Source organism: Lethenteron reissneri, chromosome 47, assembly GCF_015708825.2.
Source record: "Lethenteron reissneri isolate LAM-NWPU_2019-01 chromosome 47, ASM1570882v1, whole genome shotgun sequence".
NCBI classification, from domain to species: domain Eukaryota; kingdom Metazoa; phylum Chordata; class Hyperoartia; order Petromyzontiformes; family Petromyzontidae; genus Lethenteron; species Lethenteron reissneri.
Genome location: NC_083825.1, coordinates 1,061,016 through 1,080,249, shown reverse-complemented (window position 1 = coordinate 1,080,249; position 19,234 = coordinate 1,061,016). Strand labels below are relative to the sequence as shown.

At 45.0% G+C, this 19,234-nt stretch overlaps 2 protein-coding genes across 2 annotated transcripts; one reads left to right on the top strand and one right to left on the bottom strand.

Moving 5' to 3' along the window:
- The first annotated feature begins 5,293 nt into the window (after positions 1–5,293).
- LOC133354548 (glycine N-acyltransferase-like protein) lies at positions 5,294–9,793 on the top strand. Its single transcript, XM_061571459.1, is given in 6 exon segments — positions 5,294–5,371; positions 6,181–6,288; positions 7,753–7,864; positions 8,449–8,552; positions 8,554–8,564; positions 9,332–9,793. Coding segments are annotated over 6 exon segments (825 nt in total). The 3' UTR covers positions 9,744–9,793.
- A 2,500-nt stretch (positions 9,794–12,293) lies between these two features.
- LOC133354502 (complement C1q and tumor necrosis factor-related protein 9-like) lies at positions 12,294–15,216 on the bottom strand. Its single transcript, XM_061571390.1, has 3 exons — positions 14,945–15,216; positions 14,001–14,376; positions 12,294–13,527 (listed from the first exon to the last, which is right to left on the bottom strand). The coding sequence occupies exons 2-3, from the start codon at positions 14,371–14,373 to the stop codon at positions 13,031–13,033; spliced, it is 870 nt and encodes a 289-aa protein (XP_061427374.1). The 5' UTR covers positions 14,374–14,376; positions 14,945–15,216; the 3' UTR covers positions 12,294–13,030.
- Between the last annotated feature and the right edge of the window lie 4,018 nt (positions 15,217–19,234).

Genomic DNA, 19,234 nt, shown 5'->3' with positions numbered 1-19,234 from the left:
AGCCGTGCCCTCTTACCTTGTTACACACAAATTAAACACCTTCATGGTCACCCCCGTGCCCCTAAACATCTCATGGTTTATCCTGAAAAGTGCCATCACAAGGGAGAAACAAACAAAGACATTTTTTTTATTTTGCTGGCACGGCTGTACGCCGTGTGGACCTGACAACTCAATTTCCACTATGGGAACCTCATTTGCCAGTAAAAATATGATAATTGTTTTTTTACCCTTCCATCTGGCAACAAAACTGACACCTTTTTACAAGGAGTCATGTTTGCATAGACCACAATACCTGCAGTCATAATACAAACAAAAGACATAACTCTGATAATGTGCACTGTCCTTGAAGTTGATTGGTCCACACGCGAGACAGCTTTCCTTAGAGCCTAGTCTCACATGGTGTTGGACCAGATGACGCCAAAAGGCGCACAACTCAAAATGAACATTGCGCCAGGACTCATCACCTGTTTGCAACCCTGAGCAATAGGTGGAAATTCCATATTTCTATGGCGGGCACGAGTCCATCCGTAGAACAACCAACGTTGACTTCCCCACAATGTGGTACTTATTTTAAATCCTGGTCCTCATTAAATGACCTTCGGTCCACGCTGGATCACTTTGCACAGTACAAGCATGAGTGGTTTGGATAGAGGACACAAAAGGGTATACAAAGGACAGGTAAATTATTGCTCAGAAGCCTTCGTGTAAGTAGGTTATGACGCATGTGCCTTCTATGCTGGCTGATTAAAAAGCTCATAAGCTGACTGACTTCCTGTTGGACTTCTGTTCACTTACATGTGTAGTGTCAGCGATTTGGAGATGAGGTTTGTAGGAGGCAACTTATTTTATTCAGTACATTCATGGTCTCATCCACGTAATCTCTATAGTCGCTTAGCCTAGCCGAAACACAACACTAGCCGTCTAACACTGACAATATCTAGCGAAGATGGCAGCACCGTCTAACACTGATGGCGCTGACTGAGACAGCCAACTTCCAGCAGCGCAATATCTAGCAAAGATGGCAGTGACGACGGCGACGAGACGACAGCAACGACGAGACAAATCCAATCCCAGAACCGGCAGCCTCGAGCTCCCACTCTCGGCTCCTTTTATCCTCCCAGCGTGGCCTAACTCCGCCCTGGCCACGCCTCGCTTCTCGAACCCACTAGCAGGTTCCAGGGGATTCCAGATGGGGTCGTCTGTGACGTTTGCCCCAGTTCCTCCGCCCTGCCAAAACACCCCAACACACGCTCACCGGCGTGTGTACTGTCCACCACAGTTTCTGCTGCTGCCCAGCAGCCGGCGCTATTACACTACACATGCACTGAATCACGTGTCTAAGAATGAGTATTTCTATGTAATGGTGCAGCCCTGCAATTGCTTGATTATGGCACTGCTGGTGAAGCACATCTGTTATAGAGCACTAGAGACCCTCTTATTATTGTAATTTGCCCTACTCTTTCACACTGGACAGACGTCTTGAAAGAGCTGCCTACCCACACTTTATCCCACCACTTACAACCTGCCAAATACTTAACTGTGATGTGCAATTTATATAGAAGAGCAGACAGAGGTGGGGCTAATTAAAACAACAAACCAGCCCCATATATATATATCAATGGGACCCTTTTTGGCAGAATCAAGATCACAATGCATACATCATTGTACCAACGCATATTTGTTTGCATGTTTTAACACAAGTATGTGTGATTAATATAGACTTTACGTATATCCATAGGGTTGTTTATTTGGTGTTTCAACATCTTAAACTTGTATTATTGCCAGAAAGAGCTGTACATTTAACATTTGCCCTATGACCAAATCACCTGGAATGCACCGACAGTTAATTTGGGTTAGATCGTGTAACAAGAAATGTGTCGTTAACCCTGCTACCACCCGTCTGAGCCAATTAGTAAGGTTTGACATGAAAGCAACACCTACCAATTAGTTAATACTTCAGCACAACGGTGTGTTTGAGAGTAAACCCACAACATTTACAATTAGAACAAGACGTTTCGCTGGTGATTACATCAGCTTCATCAGGTGATAGCCAGAATTTTGAAGAAGTCCTCCTGTTTCGGTCTTAAATAGAGGAGTAAAGGTCATGTCATCACTGTGAGCCTATCAGGTGCGAAAATAATCGTTGTATTGTACTTCTATGTTCCCACATTTATGCTCACCGTCTTCATCAACCGGCACTGACCAGCGTGATGGAGTATCGGACGCTAAGAGCCACATCGATTGTTACATTACAACCGTGTCAAAAGATAAGCTTTCTCCCGGCAGTAGATTCAGAATTGCTGATGATGATCTTTTGTGATAATGGGGTTAGAGCTACAAAATGCCATCGTGTTCTTAAAATTGTACATAATGGCTACGTATGTATTATCCCAGTGAATCAGTTGCAGAAATTTAAACATTAATTTTCCGTTTAACTATGGAAAAGCAGTCAAGTGAGTTACATATTAGCATATTAGCGGAGTCCTCATATAAATTGCATGTAGACTGCTGGACGAGGAAATATTGCCCTGCTCTTCTCGACAAAGGAGGTGACATAAAATATTTCCAACACTCGAGATCACACGCACTATTCAGGTTAACAAAAGTAAGTTGTGCTCGTTTTCATTTAAAATTGTGTACATGTAATAATGCACGAAATTAATATGCAAAACTGCTGTTTTCTATGAAAGTTTTAATGTATCGTTTTTTTATTTGTTTTGTTTGTTGGGAATAATTTTGTTGGGAATAATAACAAAGGTATGAAACTATAACGTGCAGTAGCAGACCCAGCCAAACATTTTGGAGGGGGTACATCATTGCGGGAAACACAATTGGGTGTAAATTAAGCTTTCCTCTTGTAGCATATTAAGCTACAATTAATTATAAATACGTTACGTACAAGTTTATATTAATGAGGAATCTCTAAAGTGGCCTATGATGTACGACCGCCAAACATCTGGAAATGTGCTCTGATATTTATGCCGTTGTGTTAATTGATGGCATGGTGGGATGGTTGGCACACGGCGCAGTACGTACCTTACTTGCAGTCCCAGAGGTCGTTTGTGGGCTTCAATCTCCTGGCTTGACAATTGAAACAACGGTTGTAAGTGTATTACATTTATTAATGTATTAATTAAAACTACTGGACATCTGTGAGTCGACTGGACATCTGTAAAACAAAGAGCTTTATAGCTCATCGGATTCCTCCAGTATAAATAAAGATTCTAATTCTGAAATCCACTCCCCCGCGTCTGTCCACCCAGTAGTAAAAATGGGTACATTGCGGTTCATTGGCAGGTCATGTGTGGTGGGGTAAAGTGTAGGTACGGAATTCCCAACGCTTCCAATAATTTTGGCCAGCAAGGAAGAGCAGGTTAAACAACTCATGGAGGGGCTCTATAGAGCTCCTTTGAATGGAGGCCCTTCCACCAGCAGTATCATCACTGATTCGGCTTTATTAATTGAACAAACCAAACGGGTTTCCTTAAAACCCTCTGCTGCTAGACCTCCCAGATTGTATGGTTTACCAAAAATCCATAAAGAAGGTACACCCCTTCGTCCCATCATCTTACCATTGACTCACCCACCTACAAACTGACCCGGTTTCTATCTGAGACCTTGCAACCATTCACTGGTAAGACCACCTACCTCTCTGTACTTAACTCAGCTCACTTGGTATCCGTAATTAATGACATCTCACTATCTCCAGGTGATATACTCGTTAGTTTCGACGTAGTTTCTTTCTTCACCAAAGTTCCTATGCCCGATAGGCCGACACCATTGCAATCATTGAAGATTTAGTCCAACAAGGATTGAATGCTGATGTACCGGCCCTGGTTAGACACTGCCTAACCAATACATACTTCATCTGGAATGGAACATTTTACAAACAAGTTGAAGGCATCCCAATGGGTTCTCCCTTATCTCTGGTTGGAGCCAATATTTTCATGGAAAATATTTAGACAGACACCATCCAGGCATCCACTCTACGCCCGTCCTTGTGGAAGAGGTACGTAGATGACACGTTCGTCATCTATCCACATGGCTGACCAGCTCTGAACCAATTCCTCAACCTACATTAATTCCATACACCCAGCCATAAAATTCACCATGGAGGTGGAAAAGGATGGCAAGCTACCATCTTTGGATGTTCTAATCGAAAAGAGACCAGATGGCTCAATGGGACACTGTCTACAGGAAAGCAACTCATACGGATGCCTACCTAAAACCGGACTCCCAACACCATGCATCCCAGAAGAATTCCCTCATCAAAACTCTACACCATTGAGCTCGATGCATCTCCGACCATCATCACCTAGCCAGTGAACTGAAACCCGTGCACCAAGCTCTCAAGATGAATGGATATTCGGACCACACAATCCGTAAAGCCACCACCCCAACCGTTGGGAAAGAACCATCTGAGGACCCAATCAAAACCATCACCTTGCCATACATAGCAGGGGTCACCAAAAAGATTTCCAAAATCTTGAGCAAACACAAGATCCAGGCTCGATTTAACACAGTACATAAAATTTGTGATCTAATCCCATCTGTGAAGGATAGGATCCCTGATATGCAAACTCTGGCATCTACAAACTAAGCTGTGTCTGCAACAGTAGTTACATTGGGGAAACTAAGCGACATGTCTCGAACCGTGTTCCTGAGCATAAAAAACAACCGGCTTACATGCAGCGCTGTTCCGAGCTCTCTGCAAAATGGCGCCCGCCGGCCATGCCCTCCCTGGGCAAAATGGCGCCCAGCACTGGTGTGGTACCTGGCCCGGGCACCACGGCTCCCGCACCAACCAACGGGAGTTGACAACTTGCAGCTCAGCACACGGCAGATGCCTGCACAGCGCGACTCACGACCTCCTCTCGATACCAAGATCCAGGATGGTCATGTCTATGCGCCGCTTCTCGGTGGCAGCCCCAACAGTCTGGAACGATATCCCTCTGCACATTCGCAGCATCACCTCAATCGCCTCCTTCAAGAGACACTTAAAAACTCACCTCTACAATCATGCTTTTGAGCGACTCTGAGCTTGGCTCCGCGCCTCTGAGTTGCGGCCACTACGTCTGCAAATTTGCGCGCGTTACAAATTGTACTATTATTATTATTGTAGGCGGGGTCAGCCAATCCGACGAACATGTCCAGCTGGTTCGTAAGCGCTGGTGTTCATGAGTAGACGACTGCCTCTAGCCATATTTCGTAACCAGCCAATTGCTCCTGTTTAGTTTGGTACTACGCGAATGTGTGTGATCCATCCTCTGACCATGGTCTCGCAGACAAGAAAATGATCATTCTGCGCAGCAGGCAGCACTTGAGGGAGCTGATGGTGGCCTTGTCTCGCCGTCTTCCTCACTCTGCCAAGGCGAGTGAACTCAGCAGCACCTGCTTTGTTGATAACTGGAGCATTGTTTCATTGCCCGTGACCAAACCACCCCGAATGAAACCAATCTCATCACATCTTAGAAGCTAAGCAAGGGTGGAGCCCGGATAGTGCTTGGATGGGCAACCACCACGCATAACACAGGTGCTGTCGGGTGGTGCAAGAGCTACGTTATGGGCAGCAGAAAGCAATGCAATTAAAATTCTGTTGTACTGTACTATGCTGTGCGCCCAATTATCAGCGGTATGGTGGCCTCAGTGTGTGGATAACTAGCGCTCTTCCTCTAACGGTAGTGCGGTAAATATGTCCCTGATTGGCGTGACAAGTAACGTGCAGTGTAACTGCACCGTCTTCATCACACGGTATCTTCATTCTTATTATCATCCATGTCTGCCATCATCATATACCTCTTTCATTGTCATACTCCGAATGCTCAAATAGACCTGACTCACTGCAGGATTTCCTGAGTGGGCAAGCATAGAAAATTAAATCATCACCACAATCACCACCATTTGTGACCATCTTATTAATCATCTTCATAATCCATCATCATCACATATATCTGATCTTCATCCTTCTCTAATCAAAATCTTCATCATCTATCTATAATGATCATAATCAAAACCATCTTAAACCTCCATCACCATAACGTTTCATTATCTGTTAAGTCTTCTCTCAGTATGCAGTGTTGTCGTCATCTATCGTGTTCAACCATTGTCATCAACTCCTTCATCCTCACCATCATCTGAATCTCTAAATAGGTAAATTAATTAACTATCGTGTTTCTGTAGACGTATGGGAGGTTGTACTTTGGACTGAAAGGCATTTCGGGACCTATGGACGTTTACGTGGACTCCTGGCCAAACTTTCAAGCCGTAGTTGTACAGCCAAGGGAGGAGGTGAGTTATATTTGGGGCATGGGTGGGTTGACCAGTAGCGGGTAATGCTCGACTTACGAACATAATTCGTTCCTAAGTTGGAACAACAATGTACCAGATTTCAATGCCAATTCGGTCGGTGTTATTAAATATATTATGGTTCAAATGGAAGCATTGTTAAGATAAGATAAACTCATGAAGCAGAATTAGTATTGTATATTTACATGTGTAGTGCGTCCAACTGAGTCGCAGACGTTATCTTGAGAGCAACACTATTTATCATACAACAGCACGCAACACAACACTATTTATTATACAACAGCACGCAACACAACACTAACACTATTATACAACAGCACGCAACACAACACTATTTATTATACAACAGCACGCAAAACAACACGATCTACACTCGAGCCTCGAATGCCCATCTAACCACGCTACGGCAGAACTAGACACGGTTCGCTATCCCGGTCCGGACCACAAGCTGGGTCCCGGCTAGAGGCTTCTTCTCCCCGACGTGGATCTTCGTAACACCAGCACACAAAAACCTCGAGCTCCTCACGGGGCCCTCATTATATGCCCCCGGGATGGGGCTGGGGCTGTCTCCGCCCTCCGCCCCACCCACCTTCTAGGTCTCTCGAGCTCTTTCTCGAAGGTTCCCGAGAGCTCTTTTAGACCACGTGACCGCCCCGCGGCCCCCGTCCAGCGGTGGACCCCCCTCCAATATCATCCAGTCACGTGTCAGCAGGTCAACCAGCGTATCATGCCTCAACGTAACCCTGGCTGGCTGATGCTCCCTCTCGCTCCTTCACCGGGAGCCCGCACCGCACACTGCTAGCGATGCCTCCGAGCAAACCAGCGCTCACCCAAGCCCCGCTAGGGCTGGTACTACACCCCGTAACCCGGGCTGCCCATAATGACAACACATTATCTGCCGTGGCTTCGTAAGCCACGGCACCATACAGTGACAACCACAGTCACTACACATGTAACACTATAATAACACTATATGGTAAATAAAACAAACTTAATTACCATAAATAGAAAAAAAAGGTCAGTTTTATTTTCACTTGAGTCCTGATACTGGCTTGCGCGTAGAAAGAGGCACAATGAGTCACCACAATTGCCCACACAAAGACAAAGATCCCCCCGATAGCCTGAACAAACTATTTGGGCAAGTGCCGTTAGCGAGCACCTCTGAAGGCCATCACGGCACACGAGGGGGTGGGTGGCCAGCATCACGCTCGGCGCCTTTGTCACCAAAGTGGCGATGTTTACACACCAAGTACTCATTTTGAAGTTGAGGCCAGAATATGCATAGGAATGGTGGGTGGACGTATATTTTATTCGTGCCAATAACATTGAAGCAACTTTCTTTGAGCTCATAAAAAAATGTAAAGGCTAAAGTTGTGTTGATTAGTTTTATTTAAGTTCGACTCGTATGTAGAACTTAATGATTCATGTTGCAATCTTCCCTTCAAGGCCGGTGAAAAGCCGTTCATGCCCAGCTATTCCACATTTTCACTCAACCCAAGCAGCCTTGCTGACCTCCTGTTTAATGTTGTGGAATGGAAGAAGCCCTTCATGCTGGCAGGTGAACTGTCTATACATCCAAAATAGATTTTACTGGGGGATTGGAATGAATTAGTAAATATAAAATTGCCTTCTCTTACCCAGTATGCAAAATGTTTATATTGTTCTTTAAATGCAAATACATTTTAGATTATGGAAGGGATTATCTGTTAATCAATATCTACTCTTGGATAACTTTTCATATGTCAATCAGGAAACATTATTTATATATTCTTAACAGGCCCCATGGTGTACAATGCATTCTTCAACTCTCATCCACTCCACCTATCTGGTCTGTTTGTGTTATAAAGAAGGGCCATTGCTAGAAGCATCTCCCGTTATATAATGTTCCTTATAATGTTATTGCCAAAAATGTAGACTTTTTAGTTTTGGGGAAAAAACACTAGAACAACAGTTACATACAATTTGGCTTTCTTTGCATTCATAATTATCACATAAAAATACTATAGCATTGTTCTGCCATTTCTTGCCACTGTACATTGTATTTCAAGCAATAAGTGGCACATGCATGAATATTTGTCTGAGGAAATCCTAAACCGCTACACAGCACTGTTACATTTGGTTGAACGTTTTGTGTGTAAACAGGTATAGATGTTGATTTGAAAGAACGTGTGGATGATTTGGCGGCCAGAAAAAATGTCCGTCTCTCCTGGCCGTCGCCCTACAACATGTTCACAATGAATGACCCTTGCCACACTCAGGTACAAGTCATGCCGTGCTATATTTGCCATGGTTTTTTTTTATTCAACCATACGATTTTATCAGGAGACGAATTCAAAAGTGAATGCAACTCTTGTCCTCGGCCTAGGCCTCGAGTGTGGCCTTAGTCCCAAGGCCTTGGCATAGAGCCCCCAGCCTTCACAATGGCCTAATACTAGAGCAGTGGTTCCCAATATTTCTGGATCCGGAGACCATTGCCAATCCAAAAAAAAGTTTTGTAATGCACAATAAGCCAATTCCTTTAAAACTACTCTAAATCATAGTGCTTTCAATAGTGATGTCGACTACTTCCCCATGACCTTGCGGACTACCAGAGGGCCAGTGGTCACTTGGCTAAATATGGTGTGAAAAAAGTTCAACATATATACACTGGTCTTGAGGATACGACCTTGACTGGCACTGGCCTCAACCTCATACTCTTGACCTTTCATCCTCCAACTTGGCCTTGTAGATCCCGACATTGAATAGGGTGTCCACCTTCCCTGGTTTTCCCAGAATCGTCCTCGTTTTGAAGTGGTTTTCTTGAGAAATCTGTAAGTCATTCCAGGACATTAAAAATCCAGGTTGTGTAATAATTCATCACTTGAAACACCACAATGTATTGTAGTTCCCATCTCTTGTGACGGTAAGATATTCATCCCAATCATTAACTTCGGCTTTGGCAACCAAAGCCATGAATTAAGAAATTGTCCAATTATTAACTTCTGTTTTATGCGTGTGTTTTATTTGTGCTTCCATTGTTTTGCAGATTTCCAAAATCTAAATCAGGCCTGAAAACAGCGATGTTAAATACAAGCCACGCTGAGTTGGTGTGCAACTCATGGAAATACAAAGGCCACCCTGACAGCCTGCGCTTAATCCAGACTTGTTTAAAAAAAGGATTTCCCAATAGCTGTGTCCTGGACGCTTCTGGAAGTCCAGTCGCCTGGATTCTCTGCTACTCATATGGAGCGCTTGGCTCAGCATTTGTGAGGCCTGACTACCGCAAGAAGGGTCTGTTGTCACAGTGTATGGCAGCAATTATACCCAAATTAAATGAGGATTTCCCTCTGTTTGGTTATATTAATGAAGAAAACACCAATTCATTACAGTGGGCCACACAATTTGGGTTTTCGAAGCCGATTGACCATGGGTTTGCATGGGTGACTGCAGAGCCCTGATATGTGCTGTCTTAATATTTAGTAAGGAGTGATGAATCCTCACTTGATGTTTTCTAGAATGCTGTTATGGTGGCTTGTAGTAGGCACAAACTACTAGTCGAGTACATTGAATACCTATCTATAACGATCCCAGTACTGTCCTTAATGACAAACGGTAACCCCGAGCACTATTCCACAGGCAGTTTTTGCAAACCCACTGCATGCACCACCACAATCACACAAGGACAAAATAAATCATATCACCTCTGCACAGGTTATTATTTCATAGATTGGCAGCTTCATGGTCTTTTTTATACCAAAAATTTCTGAAAGTACCAGGTGCGGATCGCAACTGCAGGGGTTGTGAAGGCAGCGGTAGTTATGCTGTGCACTTTCCGAAACTTGCACTCCCCTCTCTCCACGCTGTAACACGCTGTAATGAATCCGCGACAGAATAAATGAGAAACTACCGAATGCGAACGCTCAGGGAAGGCAATCGTCACCAATGGGCGGACTAACACCCATAAAAAAAATATACCAATGACCCCCTACAGCCCGAACTGACAGCCCAGTCTACCATGTGAGCCTTTCCTGCCTATGTTGTTGTGGATCTTGTGTTTTCTTTTTCCAAAAAAAATCATATTTTTTTTATGTTTATTTAGAAACTAGCTCGTTAGCCCGTCCTAGGACAGAAGCTGTAATATTAAAGATGTAAATTAACGTTTTATTGTGTGATTGTTCATTTTATTAGGAAATGTAGCACATAAAGACATTTTTCTGAACTTATTAAATAAATTAAGGACTTTGGAAGAGTTCTCGGGATACGATATTTTGTGTTAATCTCTTATCACTGATCAAAAGGTTTCCCTGCAATTTATTGGAGCACGTTGCCATTGGAGTCGATATGCTTTTCCACTTTCACTTTGCCTTTTCCGACAGCAACTTGTGAACTTTCCATCTGATGGCCGCTCCTCAGCAAAATTTAGTGAACCACATAATGTACATTCAACACACTGCAGTTGTGTTCAATCACTTCCACAAAGTCATTTGCCGTAGCATGAATAGCTTGACTACGACGTTCTTGTGCTGTCGTATGTGGAGTTTCTCGCTTGCGTCGATTTGCTTGATAAAGAGCATCAGCTGCACGTCGAGATTGCGTCTGATCCGTACTTTCTTGTTCTCGTCGATTTGCTTGCCTTTCAGCATTCTCTCTAACAATACTGTCCAAAGTGTCTTGGCTCTGGCGAGCTCTCCATCTCTGCTGTCTTTCTCTTTGCAAACGGCATTTCTCAGCTGCAGTATTGTCATCCCCCATGATGTTTGGCAATCCTGGGCTGACGTATTTAGATCTTTTGACACTTAACGTGCTCCAGCAGCTGGAACACTGCAATAAAGGTTGCCTCGCCTATCACAAGGACAAAAGTCACCTGACCCTCGCTCTGCACGGGTTCTTAGCTGTGTGCGATGTGGTTGCACTAAAAGAGTGTGACCCTGGGCTGCGGGAGGACGAGAGAGGCACGCACAATAGCTGCGGGCCTGATGCCACGTGGGAGCCCGACCTCGCCTGAAAATAAACATTCTCGTGCAAAATAATAAATTTGAACAATGAAATAACTAACACGCAATCACACTTCCATACATAAATGCATGCAAATTCACACATCACTTTAAAAGGGCAAAAAAACATTTTGCACAGGGACTTGATGCAACATGGGCAGCTATGTTGCATGTGGATTGTTTTCCTGGCAGCTGATTGGCTGGTGTAGTGGGAATGATGACAGTCCCTAGCAACCACTGTAGCGCGTCCCTCTTTGCACTACGCACTTTCGGAGCATCCATATATAAGTTAGCGCAGGCATGTCCAAAGTCCGGCCCGCGGGCCAATCACGGCCCGCGGGCAGATTTCATACGGCCCGCAGCTTCGGTCTTATAATGTGTTAGTTATGGCTCGCCAGCTCTGTCAGAATAAATACATCATAAAACTCATGGAAATTTAAGGTATTCTATACAGTTTGTTCAATGTTATTTGACTGAATGAAGGGCAGAATTGCGTTTTTAGAGTTGTTCCCGTCTGCCTGAGTGGCTTATATTTGGTTACATTGTCATTTGAAAAATAAAGGTAATTGTGACAATGAAAATTGTTTTATAACAGTGTGTATTTACATGTAACTTTTGTGGTTAAAACAATGTCAAAAGGAACTATTGGCCCCCGGGCATCTTCACTTTATCAAATGTGGCCCTATTTGCAAAATGTTTGGACACCCCTGATTTAGCGGCATCTAAGGTGGTCGAGATGGCGGCGACGAAGGTGACGAACCGCAACACAGCGAGGGGATCCACTTGCAGCAACCGCCCTGAGCCCCCGTCCCGGGGCCCCTCTTATCCTCCTGGCGTGGCCTCGCCCCGCCCCCACCACGCCCCTTTTCTAGAACCTACTAGCAGGTTCTCGGGCTTCCAGATCGACCCCTTCCTGGACTTCCCCTTCGATCCCCTTCTCCTGACGTGTGTACTACCCCCTGCTGCCACTACCACTTGCCCGTCAGCAGCCCGCGTTATTACACTACATATATATTTGCCTGAGAGGATGTATGCCGTTTTTTCTGTAATCAGGCCCCTCGTCTTTTGGCAGAGAGAGCCCTTTGTGGACAACTTCTGCAATAGACCTCATGACCCATGCAAAATTACACGATGTGGGATTCACTCTTTCTCAGAGCACCAGGCTACAAAGGCCTGAATCTTAATGATGGAAACACTGAAAAGAGGTCTCGGCTTTCTTGTTGTTCTTGCAGTACTTAAATAAGCAGTGCTGAACACATATTGGCATGAATATATGCTTTATTGTTTCCTTAATACGTGGGGAAATGTGTTAAATCATTTACCAATTTTAAACAGTTGTTATTTGTAAATGTGCTATCTAAAATTGTTACATTAAAATCAGTTAAGTATACCATGCCATTTCACCTGTACATAAAATCAACTCTTCTGACCGTTCAAGACACATTAAGTTTAATAAAATATATAAACAAATACGAGATTTGTCCTTTCTCTGAAGCAGAATTGCCTTGGTATAACAAACGTTAACCATTCGTGGTCTGCGAATTATGAAATATGTGGTTTGTTAAATGTACTGTTACATAGCTCGAGTGAAGTTATACTCTTCTGTCTGTGGTGACAAGTTTCCTTAACAAAAAAAACATTCAAACAACCATTTACGAATCAATTATACATTTCCTCATCATTGTGATCATGAAAATACATAATATTATTGAGACAATTCGTATGTTATCTTTCTGAGCACGAAATGTGTTTTATAAGGGCAGGTCGGGGTACAGTAGGAAACCTGAAAAAGTGCTGTCGGTGCTCGAATCTGTGTAAACCTTAATGTGGGAACTTTCTGTTTGTAGCCACACTTCATCACCCTTTGTCAAACGCAAAACTGAAGAGCCTGACAAGCTGTAATGGCCCGAGACGGAGGAATATTTAAACTGAACTGCTTGTCCATTGCGTCTCAGGGAGACCCGGACGGTGCCACTTCCACCGGTGAGATGGTAGTCAAAGTAATAGACGCCCGGGAAATGGCAAGTGAACTTGCCGGTTAACGTGTTGTAATGATTCTGCTCTTTGTACATGGCCTTGCTGAATGTTATAGGGGATCCGCTGCGAGGGTTCGATACAGACAGACCCACGGTGAATGCGGATCTGGGGGTGGCAGCCGGGACTTCTCCTTTGTCTCCCTTTTCTCCCTGAGGTCCACGATCCCCTCTCTCTCCAGCGGGACCCATCGGCCCCATTTTTCCAGGAAACCCTGCGAAGGGATTACGAAAAGTTTCTGCACCTTTAAAAATTGAAAAGCAAGTGTCTCCGGTGGCGTAATTCATCGTGTAATCGTACTTGTGTTTAGCAGGCGTACTTCAGTGGACAATAACGTAGGCCAATAAATAATTTTGTAAATCCTACATTAAGCACACTAAGCCCAACACATTAGACCTTGGTTGTTGACCTCATTGTTTTTGATGGCGATATAAAAAAAATGTGCAAAAAAATATCCAATAAAATTAACATTCACAAACCCTGGAATCAGTCCCGACATATACATCGGAATGATGTTAAGAAAGATAAGTTATCAGAGCTGAGCCTTTGTCAATCGTGAAAGCAATGATCCAGTGTGCTTAACACAATCGACGCTCTGTATTATAGTGCCGCCACAAAAGTTTACATCTGGAGGACTTTGTAACGCCTGGCTATGGTGGGGTGCAGTGACAGTTCAAGGTTTTTTACCGGTCTCTCCTGCGCTCCCTTTGTCCCCTTGCACGCCATCATCCCCCCGGTCTCCTTTCTTGCCGTTCTTGCCAGGCTGGCCGTCATGTCCGTCCCGTCCATCTCGCCCAAGAGGACCGATCGGACCTGGGTTTCCTGGGATCCCGTGGTTCCCCGGTATGCCCGGCATGCCTGTGCAGCACCTTCCCACGTCCTGCTCAGCGCCACGGCCACTATCTGTGGCCGCGGCCGTCATTGAAATCAACATTTCCTGCTGAAACAATTCGGCGCCATGGTCGCTATCTTTGGTGGCGGTCGTCGTTGACACCAACAGTTGCTGCTGAAGCAGCAGCAGCAGTAGCAGTGGGTGGCTGGATCTCGGACAGAGGGCCATCGTCTGTTGCAGGTGGAAGTCATGAAGTTTGGGAATAATTTGAGCAAATGAAAAAGGGGGTGAGTGGGGGGGGCATTGGTCAGTATCACTTTTCCAAGAAATTATCGACCTCCCATGTTGTGTACTCCCTAAGTAACCCACAATCCCATTGCTCTACCGATGATAAAAGAATATAATGACGAAAAACGAAACTGCCGTTGAATTGTTGAAAACACATACGCCATTTATAGATGAGAAAACAATGAAAGAAAGTCACCGTCTTCTCTTGAAATGAATATTTTGTCGTTAAAGTTTTCGCTATTGCTCAAGTGATTTATCAAAAGCAGTTCCACGTGTGAACATTTAAAAAGGTGAATAAAGTATCTTTACAACATCGCAAATTACCCAAATGAAGATACCAAGTCATGCATGCCTATCACTGTAAGATACATTGTTACATTTCGGCGAGCACATTATTTGTCAGAAATGCAAGAAAATTCATCTAGCTGCATTTTAAGCCAGCGGTTGAGCGATTGTGAAAATCATGAGACTATTTCCCCACTGCTCGTCCCGCAAAGTGAACCCGACTTACCTTCTTAGATTTGCAAACGGAAACTGATACAATAACCACCAATGTTCAAGGCGAACAGCTCGCTGGTGTTGACGGTGGCTCCGTTTTTATAGCTGGACCAGGAGGCGCGGTGGAGTGGCAGGCAAAGGTGCAGCTGAGGAATGAGGAAGTTTAAGAAAATCTGGGGCGAGGTATCGAAAGTGGTTTCTCAAGGGGAGAGACTCGGAGTGGATTCTCGGATGAACCGACTCTGGCACGGCTCGTGTGCTGTGGAGAAGTGACGGCATCATCAGAATCAGAATATTTATTTATACTGGAGGAATCCGATGAGCTATGAAGCTCTATTTCACAAATGCCCAGTCGGGGGCAGGTAAGAACGTTACAACAATACAAAAAAAACACGATAGGAGTGCAAAGTACAAGAAAGGTAAACAAATCACCGAAACAAACACAAATACAACGAAACCATCCCCATCCTACCAGGCAAAGCCTACTGAGGTATTAACTTATTTTTCAGAAGCGACCTGGCCACAAATGATAGCTCAATAAAGTAGCCCATCATTTGGGCAACTATAGCACCAAAATAATAATAACAATAATAAAACATTGAATGAAGCCGAGGACCATAATGGGTTCTTTGTTTATTAAAGTTTGTTTTCAATTGAAACAAGCAGCACTTTGCACGATATTGCATATGCTCTATATTTTAATATCCCTCTTTATGCATCTTGTAATGTGCATTGTTTGTTATAGTCAATATCATCATTACCCTGTTTATATATATGAAGAGGAGACTTGAGATGGTTAATCCTTCTGGGGCCAATCCGTTCAGAGGGTCCTCCACTCAATGATCGGATTTCGTGTCGTACACGGCAGCGCTCCCGTGACCCTTAACCCGTGGTTGTGTGGTGTTTGTGTGTGAGGATGTCCCGAACATCCTCTACATATATAAAGGATTGCATGACCAATATGATTTGTGATTAGTTTATTTTGGGTTAGATCGTGCGGCTACCGTACTGCAGTTATAATTTTAACGTGTCATTGAGCTTAGTTAAAACAAATGGGCATTATACCTAAAGGATCTAACCCAAAACTAATAAAGAATCATCATCGTCATGAGGGGCGGCCTCTGAGCAAAACATTCTCCCCTTCTCCTCCCTGCTAATTAAGTACCACCTCGAATTTTAGACCAGGGCTTTCTACACTGCGAGGTCGAGCCATGGGTTCCGCTGGTGACACCTGACGATCGACCACTCAGGAAGGCAGATCATTCAGAGTGTAGCTTTAATTTTGACCTAAGCTCCAATTCACAAACCAACGAGCAGCGGGCACTGGTGGCATTATGCCTCGTGATGTTTGCTCACTCGGCCTACCAAGATGACTCAGGTGCGAGGGGTCAACATGGACTTTAGGGGCAAAAAGAGAGACATTGGAAAAGGTTTGGCTCTGAGACCAATATCTACTTTCATTGAGGGTTGTGGTATATCTCTATGACTTAATGACAACTTCCTCTTCTTTAGCTATCTGTTCATTGGTGGATCTTTGAATTAAACTTCATCGTGTATGGTTTAGAGCTTTGTTCTTCATTTCACCCCCCCCCCCCCCCCGCCACCTTCCTTCAGGTCATATAGCAGCATTTTCATTTGTCTCCCTCTGGGTCACTTTCCTAACATTCTTCCATCCAGAACATTATTGGTCAAACTTTTACCTCCAAGACTGTGTCCAATCCACACATTTTTCATTTTCTGGATTGTTTGAATTATACTTTTCTCCGTAACTTGACGTAAAAAGTGTCCTCACTCTTTCTTTCCATCCAACTGATTTTCACAATTCTACACCATACTTTAAGACTCAATTGTATTGTTTTTTTGTGTCCAAGTTTCTGCTGCATTAGCGAAACAATGTACTGTACAACATTCTTTGGCATGTGTTGTGATGGGTACTGCAAGATACGATCATATCCGTCCAGTTGGCTTATGGTTGCCAAACGAATACATTCATTATAAGGTCGTGCTCACTACACACATAGTGCATGCCACCAATGAACCACGACACCTCGCTGATCTCATCAAGGAGCATTAACCATGATCACGCGACCTCCGGTCATCCTCACAGTGGCGTTTGGCTCACCATCGAACAAAGATGGTCACCGCATGGCGCGTTTTCAGATGCGCTTCTGCGGCTGTCTGGAACGTTCTTCCGATATTAGGAAGCCACTGGAGCTATGCACTTTTAAGTAATCTAGATTGAAAACTAATTTCTTTAGAACTGCGTTTTTGTGTTTATTCTGTTGTCCTTCCCCCAGAACTCCGATTAGCATTTCTCGGACGCGGAATGCAGGATGAGAGTGGCACGTACTCATAGGGTTTACTGCCTATGCTGGCCCTGAAGCAAGAGAGTGATAACCCTTATCAGGGCCTTAATCTCCCCAGCCGCCCACTCTCCTTTGTCCTATTTGACCTTTCCCCTACCTGCTCTGGGATCACTGTGTAAGAGTACGGGAGCGGTATCATCACGCTGCTGATTCACGGTCATGGCCCATGATTTGCGGCAGTGGTTACCGCCGTTTCGCCCAAATCAGAGGGCTCCGTGGTCTATCGACTAATGGCCTTCGTGGCCGCCCAGCTCACCTGGAAGTGGGCCCCATCCTGGGCTCACCCGACGGCTATAATAGGGGCTGGGGCACTCCATATGTACATCAGGCTTTGAAACCAAACTATTTTTTTTATTTTACCAGGTAAGACCCACTGACCTGCATAGCTCTTTTTCAGAAGCGACCTGGCCATAAATGATAGTCCAATGAAGTGGCTTATTACGTGGAAATGTATAGCACCTACATACTCTAAACGCATGTTGTTTCTAAATGTGGAGGGGGGAAATCCACGCAACCACGGGGAGAGAGACATGCAAACTCAAAATATACAGCAGGCGTCAGGGTCGGGATCGAACCCACGATAAGGCGAGAGAGTTAACATCTCGCTACTCTGGCCAATCCCCCAGCCCCCCCGTTAGGAAACATTTGGCTGAGGCCACTTGTGAGATCACCTACAGCGGAGAGTTCTGATGTTGAGGCAGTTGTGCAGGGCTGTACACCCAGGTGTGCGTGGTGTTGTGGGTTCTGGTGGTGCTTTGTGGAGGTGAATTCCACAGGTGCCTGCACGTCCATGGCATCAGTCTCTGAATGTTTTGAGTGAAGTGTACTCTCAGCCAACGTTGATTGAGTCGTGATCAATGATTTTCTCAGTCGTATTGGACCTGAGGGCCCCAGTGACACACCACATTGCAGTGTTCAGTTGGACATCAAAAAGTCGAGTGGTGACTACTTTTGGTCCATGGGGCCGTCCATAAATGACGTCACGCACCTAGGGGGGGGGGGTCAGACACTTGTGACGATGTGTGGCGAAGAGGGGGGGGGTTTGAGAAATGTGACGTCGCATCAAAATGCGCAACTTTAAATAAAATTAGACAACACTTTCTACTTAATTAGACTTTTTAATAAATGTTGTCTCCTACAACATCAGAGTGCAGCGCCACATTTAAATACGCACTACAATGACAACAGTTTAAAGCGATTTGAAGCATGTTTTATTTTTTGGTGGGGCAGAGCTTTGTGACGTCATATTTGAGGGGGGGGGGGTCTGACTTTTTGTGACGCCGCGTGGCGCCGGGGGGGGGGGGGGGGTCAAAAATCGTCCAAAATCGCGTGACGTCATTTATGGACGGCCCCCCTACTGGTGCATCGTTGATGTCCGTAGCATTGGGTGCTGATGCTGCCCAGCTGGTGCTGCCCAGCTGATGCTGCCCAGCTGGTGCTGCCCAGCTGATGCTGCCCAGCTGGTGCTGCCCAGCTGGTGCTTGCCAGTCAGTGGACCAGGTTGACCCTCGTTTTGATCTTGGCAGCTACCTTTGCAGGTGTTCGTGGGGAGAGGTAAGCGAGTGTGGGGAGGGGAAGTATGGTTAGATGGAGCGGGAGAAGTCGGAGAGAACTGGTCCCGGGGAGTCGAGTGAGATGAGAGGGCGAGGAAGTAGGAGAGTAATGGCGAGTAGAGTGATGAGCAGTAGAACACTGGGAGGAGAGTGAGATGAGTGGCGATGGGTAGAAGACAAATGGAGAGTAGAGTGAGATGAGAGGAGTAGAGTGAGGTTGGGAGTGTGCTCTGGAGGTGAGGTTATCGATTCCCGACGTTTGATCGTCGCTAGAAATCGATTCCCTCTCCGCTCGCCCATCGGATCAGCGACGCGTTCCCTGCCGCCATCTTAGGCGGGGAAGTCGACGTCAATGTACACAAATAAAGTCAACAACAACAACAC